This window comes from Rattus norvegicus, chromosome 16, assembly GCF_021556685.1.
Source record: "Rattus norvegicus strain SHRSP/BbbUtx chromosome 16, alternate assembly SHRSP_T2T, whole genome shotgun sequence".
Lineage (NCBI taxonomy): Eukaryota > Metazoa > Chordata > Mammalia > Rodentia > Muridae > Rattus > Rattus norvegicus.
In genome coordinates this window covers 3,362,501-3,389,146 of record NC_141549.1, presented here as the reverse complement: position 1 = coordinate 3,389,146, position 26,646 = coordinate 3,362,501, and the positions used below count along the sequence as shown (strand labels likewise).

The 26,646-nt window shown below is 43.2% G+C and overlaps 1 protein-coding gene across 23 annotated transcripts in view; it reads right to left on the bottom strand.

Moving 5' to 3' along the window:
- Positions 1 to 26,646, bottom strand: part of Erc2 (ELKS/RAB6-interacting/CAST family member 2) — an 860,589-nt gene that overhangs the window by 368,089 nt on the left and 465,854 nt on the right. For all 23 annotated transcript variants that reach the window (XR_015639292.1, XR_015639294.1, XR_015639293.1 and 20 more), the window contains 1 exon segment: positions 20,269 to 20,404. Coding sequence is in view for 17 of the 23 variants with exons in the window: in NM_170787.3 (NP_740768.1) it covers positions 20,269 to 20,404 (136 nt within the window). In the remaining 6 variants the exon portion in view is untranslated.

Genomic DNA, 26,646 nt, shown 5'->3' with positions numbered 1-26,646 from the left:
GGAGTGAATCAGGATAGAGCCATGTCTTAAAGCAACAGTTCAGCTGGGAAACCTTGGCATGATTCAAACCAGAGGAGATCACAGTCAGAGCAAAAGTGGGGATCGAAGATATAGGAAAGGGGGAGCTGATTCAGGATGATTTAGAGGTGAAAATCAGCAGAACCCAGGGAGCAATTTGATATGAAAAGGAAGTAAGGTACAAGGGGGACTTAAAGGATACTAACATCGTGGCTTGAGACAGTGAGGCACATGCCTGGGCTGTGTCTCTGTGAGGTCAGACCACATGAGTCTCCATGTCGATCTTTCCCGTTGCAGAAAGAACCACTCACCCAACAAGAAGACAATCTGGAGAAACTTCCGACATGGAAAGATATAAAGACAAGACAAAGTTTAGAAATACCTGGTAACAAGTAATGAAATCATGATTACACACATATAAACAAAAGGCAGGCAGATACCCAGGCTGTCCCATGTCACTGTTAAAGCTGACTTCACTGTACATGGTAGTATTTCTACCCTGTTTTAGTGTTTTGCCTGTAAAATACACAAAGCTATAAAATGTATATCACACGGGTGTCTGTGTGTTTTACAGCCTTGCCATGTCTAAGATGAACACTTCCTGTCCGGTAGTATTTCATTAGACACAGCATTTTTAAACAATGGAAGAAATTTTAGTAAATGTATCTTTCAATTGCCCACCAGGAAAAAAGATCAGAATGTGGTGATATCAATTCACTTTTTAAGTTTCTAAATTATGGCCTCTTTTTTTCATTTTTATAACTGTCTAAAATAATGCATATGCCATTAAATGTTCATCAAATTAATGTGGGGGGTGGCAGAGATTTTCTCCATACTCTAAAATGCCACTAGCATTGGGGAACTAAAATGAGAAAAGCATGTAGGATATGGGAATGGGAGAACTGGTAGTAAGAGGTCCAGGGCCTCAGGAAAATGTCTCCAGAACGACAGGCGATACCTAAATGCTAACCAGGAACCAGGATGCTAAACCCTCCACCCAAAACTCCACCCCAAAAGAACATTAAATAAAAACTAGAAAAGCAAAAGTCTTCAGTGGGGAGAATGTGTTAGTGTCTGTACCACCATCAGAGAACGCCATAAATAAGGTCGTAAGAACTTCCCGGTCCAGATTCAGGCTGTGAAGTGTGCAGTAAGACCTTTAACTCAGGTCAGACTCAAGGGTACATCTTTATGTTCTTGTTTTTAGCATGGTGGTAGCCCATCAGGAACAGTCTCAGAGCTAGGATTTAGGCCTCTGGTCCCTGCTTTGGAGTGGAGGGAGACCTCATTTAGATGGATCTCTGCTTTCCCCCTTCCTGACAGAATTGCACTTTGCTCGCTGGCCTACATTCACTCACTCCTCAGGCCTTTTGTGCATGCTCTTTACCTGGACTGTTCACAATTCCTGTATTTACATGAGTGGTCACTGCTGCTTCTTTAACTCTTGGCTGGAATACTACACATTCCTCCCTTCACAGCTATTCTTCTCCCTTGTTAGCTTCCAGTGTTTCTTCTAATGCACCCGGTACCCAGAAGAGCAAGGGGCCAACGGTTTCCTTTATTCCTGCTTAGAACTGTGGTAAAATCGTGCAACGTATACAGAGGACCCTGAGGACTGCACCATCATAGAATTCATTCTTGTTCATCCTTACACACCTACCTGGCTCTCTGGAGATTTAAGTCCAGAGCCTTGTGTACACTAAGCAAGCATTCAACATCTGAGCTACATTTTCTGTCCCCCATATTGGAATTCTTTTTTGCTAGAAGTGGGGTAACCTACTTTACATAGCTGAGGGGGTTGTTTCTTATTTGTATTTACGCTGGTAAAATTTTTAGTGATGTGATAAAATATGACTAGAGCAACTTATAGAAGAAAGAGCTGGTTTTGACTCATGTTCCAGAAGAATGGAAGCCCATCATGGTGGAGACGCAGGGCAGTTGGAGCAACAGGCTGAGAGACCAAGTCTTCAGTGGCATACAGGAAGTAAAGAGCATATAGCAGAATTAGAAAGGAGCTATGAATTCTCAAAGCCTGCCTCCAGTGACACACTCCCCCCAGCAAGGCCACACTTTATAAACCTCCCCAAATACCACCAACATCTTGGGACTAATTGCTCAAATGCCCAAGCCTATTGGAAACATTTAAACCTCTGTATATTTGTAAACTATTCTTGTAGAGCAGTTAATCCAACCCAGGGTCTTATGCCCGCTAGACAAGCATTCTACAAGCAGAGAGCTACAGCCTCAGCTTTATCATGAGGTGTCTTTTGACAAGAAACCACGGAAAACAAAAGCAATCAATACATTACTGAGGCTAGCAAAGCTGTTCTTCTTATGAGAAATCAAAAAGAAATGGATTGGGAAAGAGGAAAGCTTTCATCTCCATACAGGGACGAAGCCTGGGTAAAATATCTTAATTTCTTAGCAAAATAGCTCTGTGTAGGTTTGGGTTTGATCCAGCCTGAATTGGGAACCCTAAGCAACAATGGAGATCGACAATGGAGAACAAAAACCATGCCACCATGGGAAGCAAGGACAGTAAACAGTTGTGTGCTTTCACTCCAACCAGCAAGTTCTCAAAGCACTTCTAAAATTTATTTCACAGTCGAAATGTGTGTTTAGCTTCATTTTGTGGCCGCCTCTGCAGGTCTGCAGGCTATGTGTACAGGGTGTTATAAATACTTTTCAGGGGGTCCTTCCTCCCACCCATGTACCCCAAACTATCAATCAAATTGACCAAATAGCTGTCAAAGTCTGTTCCGAGGGCCCTCTGTGGCCCAGACCAACTGTGCAAACCACATGGCCACAGGAGCTACGCTGTTTGCTTCACAGCCTCCTCTTTCCTGTGGCCTCTGGCCTGGAGACTACATCGAGCCCCTTAACTTACGGGAACTGCTTACCCACCTCCAGTGCATGGTCATACAAGACCATATTTAGTTCAACCCACCCATAGTTTACTTCACCAAACCAGGTGAGGCCAGACATCAAATAAGCACAAAGAAGAAAGGACTTTCTGTCCCAAGTATCTGTCTACATAAAGTCAGTGGCTTTTTAAAGGCTACCACTTTGGTGCCTAAGTGTCAAATTATTCTCGTGTATAATTTAGAAGTAGAAAACATAGCCAACTAATGCCAGCCAGTGAATTAAGAAAGCTATGATGTTTCAAGGCAACAGAATAAAACAACAGAGAGCAGATATCCGAGGATGCACATATATCCCTATGCATACATATATGCCATATGTGCATGTGTGCTCAAACAATGAGGGTAGGCTTGCTGCCAAGCATTAAGAAAAGTTTTAAAAATTTATGATGCTGGGAAAAAGTAGACAGAGCCATAAATCTTAGACTTGCCTCACAATCAATGCTGAACTACCAGAACAGGCATGCAAATCTTTAATACAATGTAACCAGAGAAACGGGAGGCTTAACTAAAGACATAAAATTAGCAATGACTCTAGGAAGACTTGTCAGAAAAGGACTGAACATCTGATCGACACTAGCTCTAGCAATGAGGGTGACGACAACAGCGGCCATAGTCATCCTTCTCTGAGTGTGTCCCAGGTATAAACCATGCCATTGAGATGCCAGTGATGAATCACTGAGGACACTGAGGAGCGACCACTGAGATCATTTTCTCCCCATCTTAAAGAGGAGTCACCTGGGGAAAATGGAGTTTAAGAACCTTCAACAGGATCCAGTGCAGAGCGATAGAAAGAAGAATAGGTTCCAGGCCTGTCTGACCCTAGATTAAAAAATGAAAAGTGAGGCTACCCTTCTACAGTGGGAAGAGAGAGAGGAGAACAAAGACCAGATCCAGACAAAGGAAGGGGACCAGCACAAACTCAGGGAGTATCTGGAAAATTCCGGCCTCCATGGAGTTAGCATTGCCTGTGATGTTGACATAAATTTGGCAATGTACGGTTTTCATGTGGTTATAAATGACTTTGAATTTTTCACAGTATAGAAGCAGGAATTTGAAGACTTGGAAATCCAATCATTGTATTATTTATATGATGCTTAGAAACTAGATGTACTTCATTTCCAAATAAAATCATGTGGTCTGAGGGGGAAAGAGAGATAAGTTTACAAAATATTGCCAGAACATTCTTATCTCTGCACACTTCACCTCCATTCTAAGGAGCCATGGTTGAGATAGATGCTGTTACTTTACAACACACACACACACACACACACACAGCCTTTCTCCTCCTGGCCTTTTGAGAAATGCCTTTGGAACCTCCTCCAGAATCTGGCTCGATGCCCCGATAATGTATAAAACCAGCCACATAACCTTACAGACAAGATTTTCAGAGCCAATCTGTGGTCCAAATTTGGAGATGCTGAGTTTTGGAAAATACAAATTGCATTGACGAGGGAGATCTTTTTGTGGGTTTGAAGGTGGCTAGAGGGGTTCCAGAAAGCTTTTGAGTAACAACAGTCATGCTGGGAAATGGATACAGATTACAGAGGTGACAGGTGGCAGGGAGAGTGTTCATATTCAGGGAGCTGAGAGATCAGTACTAGTCTCCTGAGGATAAGGCTGAGGTGTGACAGTGGTACTTACACAGGCTCAGCAATTACCTGAACTTACCAGCACATGACTGGTGCCCACCACAAACTTACCCAATGCCCATGACCTTTGTATCCACTGATCTCTACTGAAGTAGTGCAAACACTGATGCCCATGTAATAGTTATTGGTCCAAGGCCTAAACATGGACAGGGTGCCCTCAGCAGCTGGCATTGCTGAGGGAGAGGCAGATCTTCAGAAGCATGCTCAAGCATTGGCAAGCTCACCTCTGGCAGCAAATCTGTTCAAACCATACTTGGGACAAAATCTAGATGGTGCATGTCTGACACTCAACTATCCATATATTCTGCAGTTAAAACAACTAGTAATGTATTTTTTGTTACATACAGGGTATTGAAAAAGACATCAATTAAAATAAACCACCTTCTCACAGAGAGATCAGCAATGGGGGTCTCTGTCAGAACCCATGCTCTGCCCTTTCCTTCTATTTCTTGGGACCACACAGCCTCTTAGTTCTTTCTCTCGTGGCAGGCAGCACAGGCAATGCTTGGAACTGTTAGGGTAGCTCACTCCCAAGTGTGTCTACTCTGACAAGCTTGCAAGTCTACCATAGACTAAAGCTATTCTAGAGGCAGGTAACAGAACCCTGCCTTCTAGAGGACAGATGATCGAGTGTCCGCAGGTATCTTCTCATGGGAGGGGAGGCTAAATGTGCAAATGCCTGCACACTATAAGTGTGGGAATGACTGCAATTACAACCCTGCATGGTAGGGATGATACAACAATCTGTGCAGAAACAGTAAAGTGAGTCCTAGAGATGTTGACAGTGGTTACCTACATCTTTGGGGAAGACACAAATTGGGTCACACGTGAGTCCCCCAATTACTGAAGTCAAGTTTTTAGTAGGGAAGTTCCCATACACAGAAGACTAGTCAGACCAGCTGATAAGCAAGTAACTTAAGGGATAGAAAATAGGTATGAAGTTCAGGCCATTCTGTTTCATGCTATCATAGCATGGCAAAGGTATATATTATGTCATAGGCGATTTTTAAATGCAATTATTACATTACCTACACCAGTATCATACGTAGAAACCTATTTTATTTAAATTTTTATATATTTAAACTTAAGAAAATGAAGGTTCTCATTAGGAAGTGGCAAATAACTCTATGGTCAGGTGCCGGGTGTCTAGGTACAAATGATATTTACTGACCCATACATAATGGAAGAAGGTGGCCATCAGAAGAGAAGGGCCACCAGGAAGAAACATTCTCCGGGACCCTTCCCTAAAAGATGTAGAAGCTGCTGTAGGTGGAGGACAACAAGCCAGCCTCCCTTAGAATGTTCCCTGTGGAGTTCATTCAGCTGCCCTGCCCCTCTGGATCCTCTTTTCTGTCTTCTGTTATGTTGCTTAATGGCGATTGTGGTGGTTTGACTAGGTTTAGCACCCACAGACTTGTGTGGGAATGCTTGGCCCACTGGAGGTGACACTAGTAGACGGTGCATCCTTGTTGGAGTAGGTGTGGCCTTGTTGGAAGAACTGCGTCAGTCACTACAGAGGTGGGCTTTGAGGTCTGATGCTCAGGCTCTACCCAATGTGGAGGAGAGTCTTCTTCTGCCTGCCTTGGGATCAAGATATAGAACTCTCACTTCCTTCCTGAACACTCCATGCCTCCTGCCATGGCGATAATGGACTGAACCTTTCAAACTGTAAGCCAGCCGCAATTAATGTTATCCTTTATAAAAGTTGCCTTGGTCATGGTGTCTCTTCACAGCAATAAACCCCTAAGACAATGTCTGTCTGTCTGTCTGTCTGTCTGTCTACTACTGAGCATGAGAGAGAAATAAGAACACAAAAAGTCATGAAGGGGACTTCTACTTCCCATGTAATTAGAACTTGCACAGACAGACTTATTTTGCTTTGTGGAAAATGAGATTTGAGAAAGAAAACATTCATAGAATCTGTAATACGTGTTAGGTATTCTCCAGATTCCAGAGTTACTGAATCTCTGGGCTCCAATCTTAGATTCTAATATATGCATAATAATTCTGGGGACAGGGGAGGGACTTGATTCAGGCAAGTCAGACCTACAGTCAAGTATAGCTTTAATTCCCGCTTAAAGGGGGGAGGTAAATGGGCTCTTAAGATGAGGAAAGAACACAGCTGTCATCAAGCCAGGTTAAAGGAGGTGCCGCTCATTCACAAATTATAGCTCATTTACGAGATGAGCCAACAGGTACAGCCCTCCACACTTACACTGTTCAGCAGTTCACACATTAAGGTTTACCATTTTCTAATTTGCATAAGGATCCTTCATGGTCAACAGAGTACAAGCAAACTTAAAACAAGTGTGTTGGTAATGCTGGAGTCTCTCCAGGCTTTATTTCTATCCTGTAAGACTGACAGCCTAATGTGAGCCCAGCATGGTACTATATAGGGTCAGAGAATGATTCTGACCAACTGAGAGCTAACACTGGGCACGGAAAAGTCATTGGAATTTTTAAAAATAGTTCTAATCAACTCTTTAGAAATTTCACATTTGCTTACAGGGTATTTGATCATGTTCATCCCCCACTCCTTTAGAGTCCTCTTGAATCTATCACCCAACTCCCTAGTCCTCCTCCCAACTTCATGTCCACTTATTTGTCTTTTAGGTTTCATAACCCTCAGAATCCAGTTGTGCCTCCCATATACTTATGAGTGTGAGGTCATCTACTATGCTCCAGTGAATGACTCTATATACTAGGGGCCATACCCTTAACAAAAGCTGACCCCCACACACACCTCAGAAGCCACCAACTGTCAATAACTCCACATTTAGGGGGTAGCTTATGAGCTGCTCACCATTCATGTTGGGATGCTGACTGGATTGCTCTTGTACAGGAAATCACAGCTGTTGTGAGATCATGAGAGTGGCTGGCCACTTTGTCATGTCCAGAAGACACTGCTTCACTCTGGTCCCCATTGCCCCCAACTGCTGGCTCTTAGAATCTTTCCACTGCCATTTCTACAATGGCCCTTTAAGTCTTGGGGAGAGGGTGCTTGACACAAATGCTCCATTGTGCCTGAACACTTGACGGTCACTTCCTCTCTGCAGTTTGACCAGGTGTAAGAGCCTGCGCTAACCACCATCCACTGTACAAACAACTGAATATTTTAAAGCTGAAATAACTTGCACATTCTGCTACAGCATTCTTCACCAGATCTGGATTTGCAGTGTTGCCTAATGGGAGCTCATAACTAAGAGCCAAAGTGGACTTTAAAGGTGAGAAGTGACAGGGAGGAATGTGGCCTGCTCGTCACAAACATTTTCCACGTTTCTTCCATATCAGCCTTATTCATGAGGTTCAGTATGTTAAGGAGTATGTCAGATGTAAAACTGTCAATCATTCTAACAAAATGTTTCTAGTCAGTAAGGAGGAACCTGAGCAAATTCTCCGTCAGCAAAGACAATTCTCTACTTTATATGCCGGCAAAGCAGTGTCCACTCCATCTAAAATTAACCTCCCAGAACTTGTTCAATGTCTGTTATCAGCATTGTGATTGCCCACATCAGCACTGACTATGTTTTTTTTTTTTAAATCTAATTTTGTGCAATGTTAATGGGAGAAAACAAAGGCTTTTTTGTCAAGCAATTTGGAAAAATGTAGGATTAAAAAACACTAAACGGTTCTCTTGTCTTCAGGATTTCTCAGAGCCTTTAACATAGGATAGAAGAGGAATTTTTTTTCCAAATTGTTTGACAAATGGACCCATTCTGATATTACTATATCTCATACAACTATCCTTCGATAAACATGTTTTAAGAAATGCAAACCTAGATCATATCAACCTGGTATTTGTCTTGTTAGTTCATTCTCTGTTTTCCCACAGTTCACTGTGACCTACACTGTTGGGGGAACTAGTCCCTATTGACATAATGGCTTATTAAAATAATAGTCTACTTCACAAACAATTACATTTGAAAGCCACATAGATCCTGCCCTTGAGAAATAAGTCACTAACCCTCGTTTGCAGCACAGTACTGAGACGTTCCCCCATTGTGTATCTTATGTCCAGACTGTCATGGTTCTAATCTATCTTATGCCAAAAAGTAACAATTAAGGTGTTATTATAACCCTTGCTCGAGGGAAGAAAACATGCTGTGTCCATGGATGCTGTAGAGGCCTCTTGAATGTGGCCGAGCCTGCCTTCCAAAAGGGAAGCTGACAGAGGGCTCATACCCATGCCATGCATTGCCAAGCTGGTAAGATCTTCCCAGTCCCCCCACCCCACCCCCTTCAGGGCTTCCCCAATCTATTTGGTCACATCCCTCCAGGTGGCCTAAGAGCCACTTTTACAGAAAGTATCATTTGGTTATGACACATGGTCATTCTTCAATAGTGCTCAGACCTGAGAATTTCAAAGATGAGAATTTTATAGATGATGAAACTCATTTCTTCAAACCCACCAAGATCATTTGACATGATGGTAACACCAGAATCCAGCCCCACTGCCTGCTTGTGTCCTCGTTCCTTCCTTCTAGGATGGCCCAAGTCTCAGGGAGTCATAACAACAGTGATTCCATTCACTACCGCTGTCGAGACTCAGTTTGCTCATCTGTAAATGGTTTCAAAGACAGTAAAAACCTCATAGAATCTGTTGAAAATATCAAACAAGTCAGTGTGTTTTTGATCAATTGGACTGGTTGTTGAGTGCCTCTTTGTAGTAAGAATAACGAAGCTGGGTTGGCAAGTCTAGAGATCAGCCCTGGGTGTCAGCCATACTTGTCAAACAGGAGTATAGCACGTGTGTTGGCTGGTTACTATGTATCTGGTGGAGAACAGAACAGATACACACCAGTGCTACAGAATTCACTCCCCAACTGCCCTGAGTGTGCCTTCCCAAAAGCTGTCTGGCCCAGGATCACAGCCACCAAGACCCAAAGACCTATCAATAAGATACAAAGGGTAGGCAGCCTCCAAACTCCTAATAACTACTCCAGCTCCAGGCAGTGACAGAGATCTCTGTTGTGACCACACTGCAGCCTGAATTCTCCCTGTGCTCTATTCTGCCCCTAGTTGTCTAGCACACTCCAGCAAAGTTCCCACATTACTCTAGGAGTTAGTCTTTCCCAGAGAACTGCACAAGTGCTATCACCCTTGGCCTTCCCCACTGCTCAGCAAACAGTAGCATTTGCTATGGTTTTGATGAATAGGCCTGACCGCCCATACTCATTTTCTATGAAAGTCATGAGTTTCCTTACGGGTAACATTTTTTATGGATGAAGAAAATGGCAGAGATAGAAAGAACCGAAATCAGTTTTCATTGTCATTCAGAGAGTCCTAAACGTTGTAGGCTAACCTGACAACAGTTGTCTCCAGCAGCAACTCACCACTCCTTGAGTTACTCTGTCTGTAAAGCAAACAAGAGACATACAGATCGATGGCAGATCCTGTTTCTAAAGTACGGATAAAAGTTTCTGAGCATGGTGGCACATGTGTGTAATTCCAGCACTGAGAAGGCTGAAGCAGGAGAACTGGGAACTCAGGGCTAATCTTGACTACATAGTAAGATCTTGTCCCAAAAGAAAAAGAAAGGAAGAAAGGAAGAAAAGGAAGGAAGGAAGGAAGGAAGGAAGGAAGAAAGAAAGAAAGAAAGAAAGAAAGAAAGATTTTTTAAAAAGGATAAAATTTGGATAAGAAGGAATATTTCTTGTCATCCTAGGCCACCACTGTAAAAGCCGATGCTGGGGGACAGAGAGTTCTAGGACTTTGATCATTTATAGTCTACCTAGCATAGATTTACCTGCAGAGCCAATGAGGTCCACAGACAGCCCTTAAGGATACCAAAGCACCTAGGATAAGGTCTCTTCTCTCTGAATAACTCCCTCTAGTCTCTTGGGCAGGTTCCAGAATTTTGCTAGACCCTACTTCTCTCACCAGAAAAACAAGCTTACATTTAAAAAAGAAGAAAGAAGTCTAAGGCCTTTCTTAGTAAGGAAAACGTATGCTTGTTTAACCTTGCAGGTTTTTTCCCCAGGCAACATAAATAAGAAAGATGTGGAGGTAAAGTGTAGCAGCAGAGAAAATGTTAAAGGTGTCGTAAATTCAAGTTACCCAATCCGCAAACGTGAATTACAGGAGAGACTATTAAATGAATGGGAACAGATTTTATAGCTTTATTTTCCTTTTGCAAGGTTTTCAGATAAATCACTGCCTATGGTACTGACTGTCATTTCCTCAACCTGGAGTGTTCGAATGCATAGTTTAGCAGTGTCTTGGACAAGCCATAAGTCAAAGGTAACATTTTTAGAAATTAACCATGTCTAGGTTTCTGCCTTGGGTCATGACATGCTGACATAACAGCATCTGTTAGGAAGTGGGTGTGGCATCTGGGTGACACATACTGTGATTTGCAGGCCCCTCCCCACCCCCACCCCATCCGCCTCCAACTTCTGGTAGCAAGAAACATCTTAGGACAAAGCGGCCACAACCACCCTGGCCAGGAGAGCAGGTTTAAGTACATGGGTGTTTTTTAAGCATGCTGAATTCGACTGCCCCCTAGAGGCGGCGTGAACAGTATGCATGTGAGTTACAGAAATCCTATCTAGGAGACAATACAATTATTCCTTGCCTTTGAAGTGTGAGCTCTTCAGCAATGCCTTCATTTCATTTATCCTACTGCAGAAACATTTGAGACCCTGCAGAATCAAAAAGCCACAAAGATGATCTCAACACACCTTCACTTTGTGTGTTGTCAATTGATCTGTTTTAAGACAGGATCTCACTATGTAATCCCGGGTGGCCTGAAATTTCCAACATAGATCAGACTGATCTTGAACTCAGAGATCCACCTGCCTCTGCCTCCTATGTGCTGAGATGTGTGTGCCACCTTCTCTGGCTTGCAAGCATATGTCATTACTGCCCCATAGCTCAGTGGCTTTTCAAGTACAATTTCTAGTCCAGGTGTTTTACCTAAGGTGACATTGCAGCAGCTTCTCAGAGTCTAAACCTGACCATGACAAGAAGAACACTAAAGCTTTGTCTTCAATGGGATCTACAATTGTCAGAGAAGCCAGGGCCACTTCACTTATGAAGTGAAGACAGTCACACTTGCCCCTGAACCTCAAGACCAATGGGAGGACACAGAGTAGAAAACATGCACAAAACACTAGAAAAAAAAGTAGGTTGCTGCTCTGTTACTAGTAACACGAAATACCGGCATTGACATTAACATATCTGAAAAATAAAAATAAATTAAAAGATGCCTGTTGATTACAGCCCCAACTCCAAGAGTCAGGTTTTAGAGTAAACCTGCCAGGTCCAAGTTTGAAGTAGTCAAAAGCAAGGCAGTCTCTAAGAGCCGGGTGTCCTCCTAATGCCTAATGCTGGAAGGGCTTGCTGTCTGTTTTTCAGCATTTCCTGGAGCTTCAGGAGGGTGGCTGCCCCTCTCTTAGACACTATACTTCAGGAATCAAAAGTTACACAAATGCAATAACATCTAAAAGGGACTCCCATCCTCCTTGGTAGCTACCTCTGGGACTAACGAGAGATTATTACATCATTGGAGCAAGGACATCATTCCAAGCCTCGCCATTCTAGCAGACTCTACCCTCGTGATAATGATGATTTCATTTGACAAATACATTGGATTTCATTCTGCATGATCCTCAGCCTTTGGCAAACAAATGCTCTCTTTACCAAGAACTGCCCAAGAGCCACTCACAGAATGAAAACCAAAAATCCAGTAGGAAGGAGTGAGTCCCTGTGTCTCCAGAGGGTAATTTAGTAGGTAGATTAGGCGATACTTGATTAAGAATAAACCTCCCTTTTCTATGAATATATACAGTGTTTGTGCAGAAGGGCTGAATGAAGTGGAGGATTAGGTCACAAATCCACAGGAAAAAGCTGAGGACTTTTCTCAGAAGAAATACGCAAGTTACCCCACGTTTGGAAAAACAGTCATACTTTATTGGGAGGAAAGAAGTCCACACATTGTGTGTGTGTGTGGTGGTGGTGGTGGGGATCACTTGGCCAAAAACTGGTAGTCCAAACACCCTGAGCAAGGCATCTGACATCCAACAGTATAGTTTAGGAAGAGTCATGGTTTTCATTCAAGATGCCAGAAAGTGACTGTCAAATGAGCTTATATAGACCTGCTAACAACAAAAGTCATTTGGAACTCATGGAGATTATAATGTGAAAGAAAACAGTGTCAAAATAAATCTGAGAGAGAGAGAGAGAGAGAGAGAGAGAGAGAGAGAGAGAGAGAGAGGGAGAGAGAAATGGGGTGGAGGGAGAGATTTCTGTGGAAACCCTCAGTCCTCCCACCAAGCTAGCTGCCCATGTCTTCTGCAGACACACAAGTACTTGAACACTTCCCATCATTTGAAATCATGAACAGCCCAGGTCACAGTGCAACAATGCAAGGAGATTTACCCACAAACCAAGGGGACACCCTGAGTTCTCTGCACCTCTATGCGCTGAGACAGAAAAGTGCAAACCGGGCTGAACCCCTCCAACGGGTTAAAAGACGATGATATTAAATTCTGATGAAAATTGGAACAGATGTGGATTCTCTTTTCAGGCTGAGTTGAGATGACCTTTGTCATCCTTCCTTGTGTTGAAAAAGATGGCTGAAATGAAACCTCCCTAAATCACCTCGCACCGTGCCTACCAAACAGCCATGAGAACCTAGGAACTCAATAAATGCATTTTGACAATGATGAATCTCTGAACAGGGGCTGGTCAGGTTTCTTCTAATGGCTGTGCTTGGGTAAGTATGCCCTAATGAGGAAACACAGGACATGGTTAGAGTAACAATTTTAAGCTTGGAGAACTGAAAGAGAAATTAATTTAAGTCAGTGACTTGGAGAGATGAATAGAAGGACGTAGGGCTTAAAATCATCGATTAATAGCTACACACCACTCTGAAGAAACAACTGAGCAACCTGGGGAATGCCATAATGAACGGAATGTTCAAGGAAAGTTATGCATTTGGGGGTTTGTGTTTGGTACGTTTCCTCTGCTGGAAGATCCTAACTCTCGTTGGAAGAAGGAAGTTAAGTAAACTCCCTTGTGTGTTGGGGGAGGGGGATTATGGATATAAAAGTTTACATAAGTTGAAAACTGAAAAATATTTCTAACTCTTTCGTAACCTATTTGTGTTGTTTGTTGGTTTCAGATTTTAGAATTGTCTGGAAGAGTAAGAGTAAATGGAATATTCACTTGCCTTTTAAGTGAATCGCTGTGGGGTTTAATCACTGGTAGAGAAGAAACTTTACAGTTCCCTGGGAACCTATAATTTGGAAACGGAAGCACACAAGAACAGACTTTAGTTTTCAGGCAATAAATTGAAGAGAACTCTGCAGACATGTAACAGAAAAGAAGCATAAAATATTGGCGTGTGTGTTTCTTAGAATGTTCGTTCATTAACTCAATATGCTGCACGGGGGGGAAAACGTAGCCAAAACCTACAAAGACATCCACTGGGACTTCAAATTGGCATGTTTGTTCAGCAAGAAATGAGAGGTGGGATGGGGGAAGCATCCTATTCTGGTAAGGACAATTTAGTGTGAATCTCAAGAAAGATGCCTTGTTGAAAAGTCTCCATATGTACTCTGACGAGACACACAGAAGCCTAAAGCCCCAAGGCCCAACATAAATACTATGCTTTCATAATCTCTGTCCTGGGGAAAATTCTACAGAATTATACAATCATAGTAAGTCACATCTACCTTCACACAACTCAACATTAACTTGAAAAATGTGTGAATATTTCATCCTTGTTGTTCCAGAGGTGCTTTATTGGAAATGTTCATCGACTGTAGACCATTGAGTGTAGGCCACACTCTACATATGTGTGGCTCATCAAGGTGAAACAGTTGCTAAGTATCTGCTGGTGACTCCCCATGGCCACCATCTCCCCTGGTTAAATACGTTATCAGCCTCTCTGGGAAAAAGTGCTAGTTACTGAACGCCACAAGAGTGGAAACCATATTGGACTCTTTCCTAAGCCTAATCTTGTGGTATGCATCAGGGGTGGTGGGGCTCACTCACAATCTCCATTTGGAGATAGAAGGAACAAGGACTGGAGAGGTTATCTGTTTTGCTCCAGGTCACAAAGGACCAGTGTTTGAATGTTGACAGCTTCTTCCTAGCTCCATACCCCTCCGTACCCACTCTTCTTGTCCGTGAGCATGCACACACATATGTAAGTCGAATCAAGAGCTCTCTCTTCCTATATACTATAAGTGATCTCCTTTAAGAAACAAAGTATTGTCTAGACCAAAAGAACACCTCCAGATGAGAACTAAACTATCACCACTCCTCAATGGACACAATGAGGTAGGTAGGGTCCATTCTAATTATTACTTAATACCAAGAGATCCTAGTGGTCTAGGAAGCAGATAATAAAGTAATGAGTAATTCACATACGGATATGAAAACTCCCATGTTTCACACAAAAATTCACACTGATGACCTACCTGGGACAATCAGAATGTCCCATGACTCAGTTGAGAGTGATGTTCACCAGAGTTCAGTGTCCTGTACTCCTTAGATGAAGCATGGGTTCCTGAATGCCTTACAGTCATACTCTTCACCCATTATATACACACACGAAGACCAACCACAGCTGAAATCTTTTACCATGTTGACTCTGTTGTCTTCTTTACAATTTAAAAATACTTCATCAAAACTTGTTTCTTAACGTACCAAACAGGTAGCCTCGGTTTTTCATTTCTTCTGGTACCTGCCCCTAAGCAGAGTGAGTTCTCCCATTTATGATTCAGACACCTGCCTTGCTTTGATCAGTGAAATGTGATAGAGCAAACACCGCCAGGTCAAGACAAGGCCTATGACCTCTGCGCATTTGCTTGCTCTCTTCTGTCTCTGCTGCTGCCAGAGAAGAGTTTTTTTGGTCACCAATGCCTCTTAGCCTGAGTCTCAGAATGAACACTAGGACAGTTGCTCCTACAAATATGCATTGAGTGGGACAGGGGTCCAGCAAAGCCATCCTGGAGCCACAAAGCCTCTTAGTTAGCATGCAGGCATAGAACAATAAACTTCAACTGTTCTAAAGCCCCAAGTTAGGAGATGATAGTTATAAGGCAGTTACTAACTTCTTTCTACCAAAAATACAAGAAATTCTGAAGATACCAAGCATCACCATTTCCCCCCAACATCCATACAAAGCCATTTCTTGCTTGTGTTACTAACCTAGACCCTGAAGGCAGTTGGTATTCCTGCCATGAAATTATAAGAAGAAGCACAGAAAGTCACATGTCCCATCTAGCTTTGACCTACAGGTTCCAGTTTGTGTCTATTACCATCGTATTCTATAGGGAGCCGAGGAAGCCCTCAGTGACTGAGGGCCAGAGTGAACCTGTGCTGTTGACATAGGCACAGCCATGTCCAAGAGCCCATGGCCTCAGGCTCAGAGGCATGGCAAAGCCTTCTCTTGGAGACTGAATGTGAGTGTTGACAGAAAATGTTAACCATAGTCTTCTCTTCCTGAATATTTATGGCCTGGAGACTGCTCCCCTATAGAGACTGCTCTTGCCAAAATTAACTAAACCTGTCTCTTCCATTCAACTGTGTACCATAAGCCCCGCCTTTTCATTTATCTGTGTTTAATAACCATGCCTTCTTGTCCAGCTATCTGCAATAATCCTGCCACCCTGTGCAACTCTATATAAGAAACACTCCGAGCTTCCAAGATGCTGCAGCTTCACCGACGAGAGCCCAGGTCACCCGATCCCAGCTGTCTGTCCATGTGTTCATCTGTCTGTCTTCATTCCTGGTACACCCTGGTCAGATCCATCCCTGGAGTCATTCTGGACACAGCAGTGTCCTTGTTTAAATAATAAACAAAATGTCAACTCTTTAACTTTGTCATTAATTTTTATATATCTTCTTCAGTTCGGCATATTCTTTCTCTATCTCTCTCCTTGCTACCCACCCCCCACTGGGTTTGTTTTTGTTTTTTTGTTTTTTTTTTGTTGTTGTTGTTGTTTTTACCTCCTTTCCACTTCCTCCTTTCTTCCTTTTAACAGAGTGTCACTAAGTAGGCCAGGCTGGGGACTTCTTATCCTCCTGTCTCAGTGCTCTAGTGCCAAGGTTACAGTCATAAGCCCTCCAAACCCCCCCCCCCCCAAGAAGCTATCACTATCGGAAAAACATACTCCTAATATATTTCTTCCTGCCACATCTATTTGGTTGTGTAAAATCAAGAACTCAAGGCAAGAACAAATTGTCACAAACCACAGTGCAAAACAAAATCAGATTAGCCAGATTAACGGGTGCCATGCTTTCAACTACCCCCCATCCAACCAACCAAACCAAATCCTAGCTGAAATGTAAAGGGTCTAACAGACTAAAATATAACAGAAGGTACTCAGAGGAGTGCTAATATTAAAAATGAAGAGCATCTAGAAAATTTTGTTCTCAGAAAGCAGCAATTACTGGATCTTAGCACATCTGGTGAAAATTCAGGCAAGTGGGAGATTCACTCCCTATTAACCTTAACCAGAGACATTTCCATCTAAATTAATTGTGACTACTTTTTATTGCATTTCAAATGTTATCCTTTATTTGGGGTGGTCAGGAATGCAACTGAGCAATTCCAGATCATGTTATCTTTTATGAACTGGTCTACGAGGTAGTTATCAAAGCCCCTTAAGAAAATACTGCTGTACAAAAGTTCATGGGCCAAAATAAGACATTAATTTCCATAACTAGATGTGTTCTGGAAAAAAGAAGAAATTCCTGCACAGAGAAGACAAAAATGTTGATGTTCAATGCATATCAGAGCATAGTCTGAGAGTACTCTGCATAGACTACACAACTCTTGATTGTGTTTGTGTGTGCATGTACCTGCATATATGGTACACATACGTACATCAACCTTCAGGAGTTGGTCATTTCCTTCCCCCATGTAGGTCTCAGGCACCAACCTCTGGTTGCCAGGCTCAGCTGGTGCCCTGAGCCATCTCCTTGACCCCAGGCAAACAGTTTTTCATCTCTTTTAGTTATTTCAACAACAGTCAATTATCACCATTGATTACGAGCACAGCCTGTGCCCAAATAGAGTGACCCAAAGCTCTTTGTAGGCACCAACTCGACCCTAACAGAACTCTAAAGTAGAAATAATCACTTCCTGCTTTTTGGATGAGGAGACTGAGGTTGGGGGAAGCTAAGCAACCCTTTCAGGAATTCTTGGTTCATATATTTTGAAGCTTGGAATGAAATCCAATTGAGGAATAACAATAATTCCCTCAATGGGAACTTTCACTCCAAGCACACGATGATTCATAGTTTATGCTCAGACTGTAACTTGTTGTATCAACCTGTCAGCTTCTCTGATGGTTCTTACGCCTGGGGCAGGGGGAAGGGCTGTCACTGTTATTCACTTCTCCCACCTCAGGTGCACTGAGGCCAAAGTCCACGTAACCCATGAAGATTCTACTATGCCATTGTGCCCTGCCATCTCCATTCTCCAGAATTCTCATCTAGGGAGAGTTAGATTTAATGTAAGTCCTGACTCTGCCTCCTGCTAACTGGGAAGCATGTGGTTTTCCTTCTCCCAGCCTCCTTTGCATACACAAAATGGGACGCATACTCATTCATCGATCACACAGGAAAACAAAACACTCTCTTCATTTTACCTGAACCCCTTCAGTCGGCAGGATTCATCTCTATCTTGTATGTTGTCACCTCTCCCCTTTCAGTTGAGGGATCTACGTGAGACTCTGCATTTCTCCTCGGCTCCAGGTCAACCAACAACCTGATCATGGCCTGCCAACATGCACATCCTATCATTTGAATGGTTGCCATTACCTACTAGACAGACATTCTCCTCCTTCTGAGGGACTGTGTTCCATGACAGCACACTGCTTTCTGGCCATTACCTGTACAGGGACTTCCTAAACACGTTAAGCCCAAGGATTCAGGTGGATGGAAGAAGGGAGCAAAGAGAACAAAAGTAGAGGCAAAGCATTCTTGCAGGAGAAAGTAGGCAGAGGGGAAATGCCCCTGTAGGATGATAGAGTGCACAATACCCCAGATGGAAAATGGAAGCAGACAGAAGAGCTTCCCTGTGTGGGGTGAGGGGCAGAAGGGGAATCAAAGTACCCCTGTCGGGGATGTGACTATAGAGCAGAGCATCCTCGCAGAGGGATAGAAATGGGAGCCTTTGGGCTAGCACTGCTGTTGGGATGTCTGAATCCAATCAGGCTGAAGTTGCACGGAGCCTTTGCAGTTAATTTGACCAAAAGACTTCTGTTTTCTTACTTCAAATAGAGCAGTGCTCTCTTGATTCACACCTAAGAGCCCTGCAGGTCATGGAGCACACAATGTGAATGGGATAACAGAAACACACAGGGGGCAGCATACCATGGAATACTGAAGCACTTAGTGAAAGGTGCCCACCACTGCCAGTTCCTCTACATTTGTGGTAGACAGGAGGACCTGGAGTACTTCAGAATCTTTCTGTGACTTCCAGTTATACCACATGTAAAATCACCAACACTTTTGTAAGAAATAAATGTGAAGGAAAAAAATATGACATTAAAAAAGAAAAGAGAAAAAAATCAAGGTGGTCTTCACCCTGGTTTTATCTTGGCTTTAGTTAACTATCTCATTCTTTACACTTTAATCTAACATCTGTGTTAGACAAAAGAATTAGAATCCCAAATCTTTGGCATGACCTGTCAAGAGTATTGAAGAAGCCATGGGCATAACTCAACTAGCATCTGTACTAAAGTGGGCCCAGGATTGGAAAGAAGACCCACACTCCTGGTTGTGCTGTGGAGTCTAGGTCAAGCGTCCGGGCAAAGACAGTTAATGTAGAACCACCAGAGCCTGCATGGGACACAGACGAAGAACCCTCCATCTGTGATGTGGTACAGCTTTCTTTTATATTCCTTCTTTGGAATAATCACTCATTTCTCTTTTGGTCAATTAAAAGGATGAACTATGAGTACACACTGGAATTATCTACTTCTATCTCCAAGGAGGAAACTAATATATAACTGCAGAGAGACACTAACTAATAAGCAGAATTTAACATGAACTCCGGCCAAGTTGAACTCAAATTGCTCTGTTTAAAGACAGGAGTGGAGTAAATAAGAGCACTTCAAAGCCAACGTCCTGTTTCAGCTTGAATGTTTTATTGGGCGCACAGGGAGAGCTCTGTTCCAAAGCAGGGCTGGTTAATGAGGAGAAATTGGTGTTTTGGTCCGTCGGTTGTTTTCTAGAGTAAGAATATCACTAAGAGATAACTATATCCACTATATTCACTGAGGAGACAAAACGATGATCTATCTTGGAGTCTTGGTTTTTATAAACTGAGACTAGAGGAATGCATCTGAATGCCTTTCATGATAGCGACATGCGTCCCTTCCACCAAACCCACCCAACTTAAACACAATTCCAAACAGATGCTATTTGCCAACCCTGTCACTGCAGGGTTGCACTACCTTACCTTCTGAGGGGAGGTGCAGGAAGGAAGAACCTCTGTGGAGCATGTCCAGGATCCTCCACAGTCAACTCATCATTTCAGAAATGATGCTTTCTACTGAGAAAGACGTATTGAATTTCCTGAGAATATCTTGTAAGTGCCAGACTCAGGGCAAAGTCAAGCCCACCACTCCTGGGCATAAATTCCTGCAGAGCTGGATACAGCAGATGGTCCATCTCTAAACATATAAGGGTTGAGAAGCTAAACCAGGGCTCACCTGCAAATGCTGTGAGTTGTCAACCATGCTATCTTCTCGCCGGCGCACTTCTTCTAATAACTGGGCGTTCTTCTTCTTCTCCAGCTGTTGGTTGTGCTTGAGGTTGGCCACCTTCTTATTCTGATCTTTCATATGCCTGAGAAAAGACAGTGCAGTATGGTTACATTAAACCACAGTGAAGGCATGTACAATAAACTCAAGATGTACTAAAGCCAGAATAGCCTGACGCAGACTCAGAAAAACAAAGGGGTTCTGAGAATCCTACAAATGGCAGGTGTCAGGACAGCACTCATTTGTCCATGATGATTGAGACAGGTGTGGTTTTCATTCTTATACAGCAGTCGCTCTGTGGCAAGACAAACATGCTAAAGAGATACAATTTGAGTTCCCTAGAGTTGAAGGTACTCAACAGCATACCAGGAGAGATGATGGCATGAATATATGGACAGATTGTGGATGGAAGGAGATGAATTAGACGCTGTGACCAGAGAAATGTTTCCAACGCAGATCAAAGGAGTTAACTAGGAAGAGTACCCCAGGAAGAGGCTCTCCGACAGAGGAACTCCCCAGGTAGAAAAATGGCTGCAATATAAGACAGAAGAAACTTGAAAGGCTATAATAATACCCTCTGGAGCGGAAGGGGCTTGAGAAAGAGATCAGACTCCAAAGGCTAGTGGTTAGGGCACATGACACCCTGCCCTGTGGTCTACGACACAGTGTTTCGTTTCTTCTAAGTGGCTGCCCTTCTTATTCCTATTGCTCTTCTGGATCATGTACTTTCCCCGAGATCATAATCCATTACCTTGACTTTTAAAATAAGAACCGGAAGTCTCTAATCAAACACATTGTTAACACATAGCTCAAGGTAATAGTTTGGTTAAATACAATGTTGCACAAGGTCCAGGTACTTAGAGTAAAAGTTCATAGGCTGCCAAATTCTATTAGCATAAAGGGTCAAGATGGTAAAAGACAAAGGAAAAAGGGTGGGTTAAATTAAAAATAGAAATTACAAGCTTAATGTAGATCATTTCAGCAGAAACATTTAGAAAAGCATTCCATAGATTTCGGCAGTCATCTCCATGGCAGCCGTTATACATCACCTAAGGAGGCAGGAACAGCATCAATGTCTAGGTATCAAGGACACAAAGAGAAGGCCAGGAAGTGAATCCTTAGCATCCTTCCTAATCCCTTCATCCCTGTCCTCAGTAACTACTACAACTGAGCCCTGGCTCCCAGGACCAGCAGACTGAAGAAAATAATCATGAAGAGAACTGGTTGAAAAACAATAAATAACATCAGACTGAAACGTTACAAAAGCTGGTGAAGACTGCTCTCCACAAGTCACTCTTCCTATAGCCCTCACAGAGTGGGGTACTCCCCTCCGCCTTCCACTCCAGGAGAGGGACATACAAGAGCAATGGACCTGTAGCTCACCGATTTGACCAGACTAGCTGACCAGCAAGCCCCAAGGACCTGACTAACTCTATATCTACACCTTGTGCAATGTAGGTATAGGTCACTACAACTGCTTTAAAAAAAAAATCACAGATGCCGGGGATCTGAACTCAGGTCCATGTGCTTGTACAGCAAGCGCTCTGCCGACAGAGCCACCTTCAAAGCCTGTGATTGCTTAACTAGAGGACACGCTCAAAGAAAAATACATTTTGTACTAATGCACACCATTGAACAGAACTAACTGCTAAATACCTCCTGCCCAAATACATCCACATAAAACAGAGAGCTGCTGGAAGGGTTTGCAGACAGCATGCTTTGGGCTGTCCAAACACAAAGATCTCTTTTCTGTGGACACAACAATGGTTGTTTAGTAAGTAAAAAATTAAATGCCAGATACCAAGTCCACGCGTCATTGAAAGCTATGCTGAACTCAGAATGAATGGCTAAGAAAAATGAAGATCTGAAGTTGTGTGGCTGTGGTAAGAAAGCGTCTTCTTCCTGTTCAGCCATTTCCTCAGATACTGCTTGACTGAAAAACTCGGAAGCTGACAAAGGAAGAGCTGGATTCCAAGTGGTGCTGCCTAGGATACGGGTCAGTCAGATAGGCCAGAGCCGGGTGATAAAAATGGATGTCAGGTGTCCATCTTATGTCCACGTGACGGTCACTGGTGACAAACCCAGCCTGTGCCTTCCCTGCAGAAGTACGATGACTTTCAAATACAGTTCTAGAGGCTGAACTTTCTTCTGAGTATCCATGAAAACTAACAAGGATGGAAAGGTTTCCCTTCGGAGGTAGGAAGGAAGCAGGGAGTGACATGGGCTATCCAAACACAAAGAACTCATTTCTGTGGATACAATGGTTGTTTAATAAACAAATGATTACATTTGCTCAGTGGTGTGAGCACTGTGAGTTTTTTGGGGACACTTGCAGCTTCCACTATCAATATCTGTAAGAAGCCTGCCAGGCCCCTCATCTTCCCCACCTGCAGAAGGAAACCCGCACTAAAGAAGTCAAAGGGCTCAGCTCAATACAGCCTCCACCAGATCTAGTGCTTGGAAGGAAGGTTATGCGGTCATGTAAACCGCAACACTCCCTTGCTAAGCTTTCCAAGGAACACGACACTTGTCTCTTCTCTAACTCCCACCCCTTGGGCAGCTCTGCGGTTCTGTGGGGCTCACTAAAGGAGTTCTGTTCTCCAAGGAACTGCCATTCAAAATATATCTAAGGTACAAATGAAATAGTAAGGAGGTGGAGAGACAGCTCAGCCCTTAGGAGCTCTTGTTGCGCACTTACGAAGTCTGGGGCTGGGATCCCAGTGTTCTCATGATCAGCTAAGCATATCGTGCACACCTCTAACTCCAACTCCAAAGGGGCAGCAAAGACAGGAGGGTTTGCTGGGGCTCACTAGCTTCCAGCCTAGTCAAGAAATTGCAGACAGGCTCAGAAAAGGAAAAAACCAGAAACTAATACAGGAGGACACTTAAGTTCGCTCCTGGCCTCTGGACTCCCCAATACACATACACGAATAAATAGGGGTACGGTCGGTCTTCAATATTGAAGTTAAACTGATTGATTTCATAAAGGGTTACAAGTATTAAGGAGTTTGGATTAAACATTCCCAACAGCTATAGAGGTCACCAATAGCTGTGACATTTGAAAGCATGTCGGAGAACATGGAACCCTGCTCTTTCTATCGGAACAGTCAGTAAAAGTAGAACCGGAAAGAGTTCTTTAAATCCTCGTAAGATCACGAGAGACTGACACTTCCAGAATTACACTGAGAATACTGGGCGGGAAGGATACATGTTCCTACAAAGGAAGAGGTCTGTGCACTTGTATACAGAGGAGAAAACCGAAGCTTCCGTTGAAATCTCAGCAGAAGCACCAAGATGATACTTGTTTACCTACCTACTCCTTAAAACATCTTTAAAAACGGACACTGTTCATTCTGGGGGAGGGTGCAGAACCTAGCTCTCTGCTGTGTGCTTGGGGGAGGCTCAATTTACAAAAGCACTTCAGAATTAATCTGGCAGTATCCGAGGTGCACATAACCATTGCCCAAGCCAACCCTTCTTCTGGGAGAGAAGCTCACAAAAGCCATTGCATGCAAGCACAGTACAGTCACAAAACCATTTCCACCAAGCCATATAAAATGGAAATTCAGAAACTTTCACTTGTCCATTAGAGGGAAACTGACTGAAGAATTGAACCCATTAGTCGGCTGTGACCTAGCAAGTTAAATGAGTAAGGCCGGATGGAAAACTCCAAGACGTCATAAGTAAGCAAAGCAGAGAGCAGGACGGTATGCACGGTCCTGATTATGTGAACATATAAAGCCATTGGGTACACACAAACATAAATGGGAACTTCTGGAAATCTCACACCAGGCTATTGGGGGAGAAAACTCAAAACACGACTTTGGAATGGAACTGGGGAAAAGGAAACTTTAATTTGCTCTGTGTGTGTGTGTGTGTGTGTGTGTGTGTGTGTGTGTGTGTGTGTGTGTGTGTGTGTGTGTAAATACATACAAGAAATGCACTGACAGACAATAGACATTAAAAGCACAAACTAGTGACTTCTGACCAATCAAAACACAAGGTACTGCTATCCCCAGCTGGGAAGTAGTCACTATTCTAACTTCTACATACATGTGTGGAATCATTTCACCCCTTCTTGAACTTCACAGTCACCACACTGGGTGCAATCTTTTGTGTCTGACATTTTCATTCTGAGTATAGAACTATCAGTCACCCATACCATTTTGCATATGGCTGAGTACATGCGGTGAACCTGCATGTGTGAGTGTTTGCCCAGGTGTGTGTGTGTGTGTGTGTGTGTGTGTGTGTGTGTGTGTGTGTGCATGTGCACGCACATGCACATGTACAGGACTATAAATGCATGTACTGACCCAAGACTGATTTCAGGATTCTTCCCCAATTGCTTTCAACTGAACCCAAAGCTTGCTCACACAGATAGCATCATGTTCGGAGTAATCCCTTGTTTCTGCCTTCCCAGTGCTGGAATTACAGATGGGGTGCCATGCCCACCCAGTGTTTATGGGAATGCCAGGAATCCAAACTCAGATCTCAGTACTTACATCTCAAGTGCTTCAGCTTGTGAGCCAGCTGCTGAGTGTGCACATATATGTGTGCATTTGCGTCCATTCCTCTTTATATCAAGTAGTTCTCTGCTTTCTGAGTATTATTATAGTTCAATTAGTGTTTTCGTTTTAATGAGTAGTTAGACTATGTGAATTATTTTACTGTTATAAATGAATAAGTGTCCATACACTGTCTCATACCAGACTTTTGTGGGAATACACTTTCATTCTCTTAGATAAATAACCCATATTAATCAATAATGAAAAAGGTCAACCCCTGCACAAGCCCATGTCGGGAGCTCATGAATCTGTGTTTTAAGTATATCTGTATTTATAGCGGTTTAAAACATCATCTTCAGAACCAGGTTTCCTTGGCTGTCATCAGAACTTTCTCGCATTCTACTTGAGTCAGACACTTTAATGGCTCCGTGCCTCAGCTTCTTCATAAATGAAATGGGAGTCATAATTGTATCTAACTCAAACGTGACAGTGAAGGGTTGATGAGTTAGTCTGGGTAAAATGCTTAAAACAGATCCTACCAGGTTCATTCTCTGCATAACTTCCAGCTTACAATAAGAGTGCAATCACATCTTGTGAAATACTGTGCACACGTACTTAGCGTCTTAGTTCTCACAGTGTTGGGGCTGCCCCACACAGCGCACTGTAGAATACATCAGTAGATGCTTTTGTTGTATGCTGAGCTCCACTGGTACTTTCTTTCTGATGAGTTACACTCCTGGCAGTTTATCCTGACAGCAGCACTGCGGAAGGTCACTACGAACTCGAGCGAATGAGAGACGACCCTGAAGTGACTGCACATGTAGATGGCCACACACACACAATGGAGGCCAACAGTCTGCATTATATGCAGAATTCCCAATAATAAAAGCTTTTGCTTTTAACCACTGAGATGATCCCGCTTTGGGGGGGCTTGTAAATACCACTGAGTACTTTAGCACAGCTATAAATTTGCAAGAGCTACCATAAATATTCTAAGGATAGTCTTACAGCAATTACAAAGGTGCTATATGTTACAGGCAAGAGCATTTCTACTGCAGCCACTTGAATCCCCTTGTCCTTCCAGCAAAAATCTATGAGACAAGCCAAAATCTGAGGGCTGGGCTGGAGATACAGGATAAAGGGCTTTGTCAAAGCCCAGGAGCAGATACCCAAGCCATCTCTCTGAACTTTCTGACTTGGCTTCCCTCCTCATATCACTCTTCTTCCTGCCTCCTCCATGGTGCTCAGGGTTATCTAAGAACCCAGAGAGAAAGCCACCCTCAAATACAGCACAAAACAGCAACATGTCTTTAGAAGGCAGCTAATGATCCTTGGAAGGCCAACAAGCCATCCCTAGAACCAGATAATATAACAAGAGAGAAGGCATTAAGGGGAAGGAGGCTCAGGTTTGAAAGCTCGAGAAGAGGAGCTTCCCAGAGGCAAAGCAGATCTTCAGCTTTATGCCAGCTAGCATCAAGTGCATCTAGAAACACTTCTTTAGATAAGGTGGTACCAACAGACAACTCCTAACTGAGCTCTGGAGACACTTAACTCATTCCGGACCAAGATGATCAAATGTCGTATCCAAAATGTCCTGCCTACGAGAATTACAGGAACAAAGACAGAGTGGAGACTGAGGGAATGGCCAGTCAATGACTGACCCAACTTGAAACCCATCCCATAGGCAAGAATCAGTCCCTGACACTATTAATGATATTCTGTTACAATTGTAGATAGGAGCCTACCATAACTGAGAGCTTCCACTCAGCAGTTAACCAGAACAGAGACCCAGAGCCAAACATGAAACAGAGCTCAAAGAATC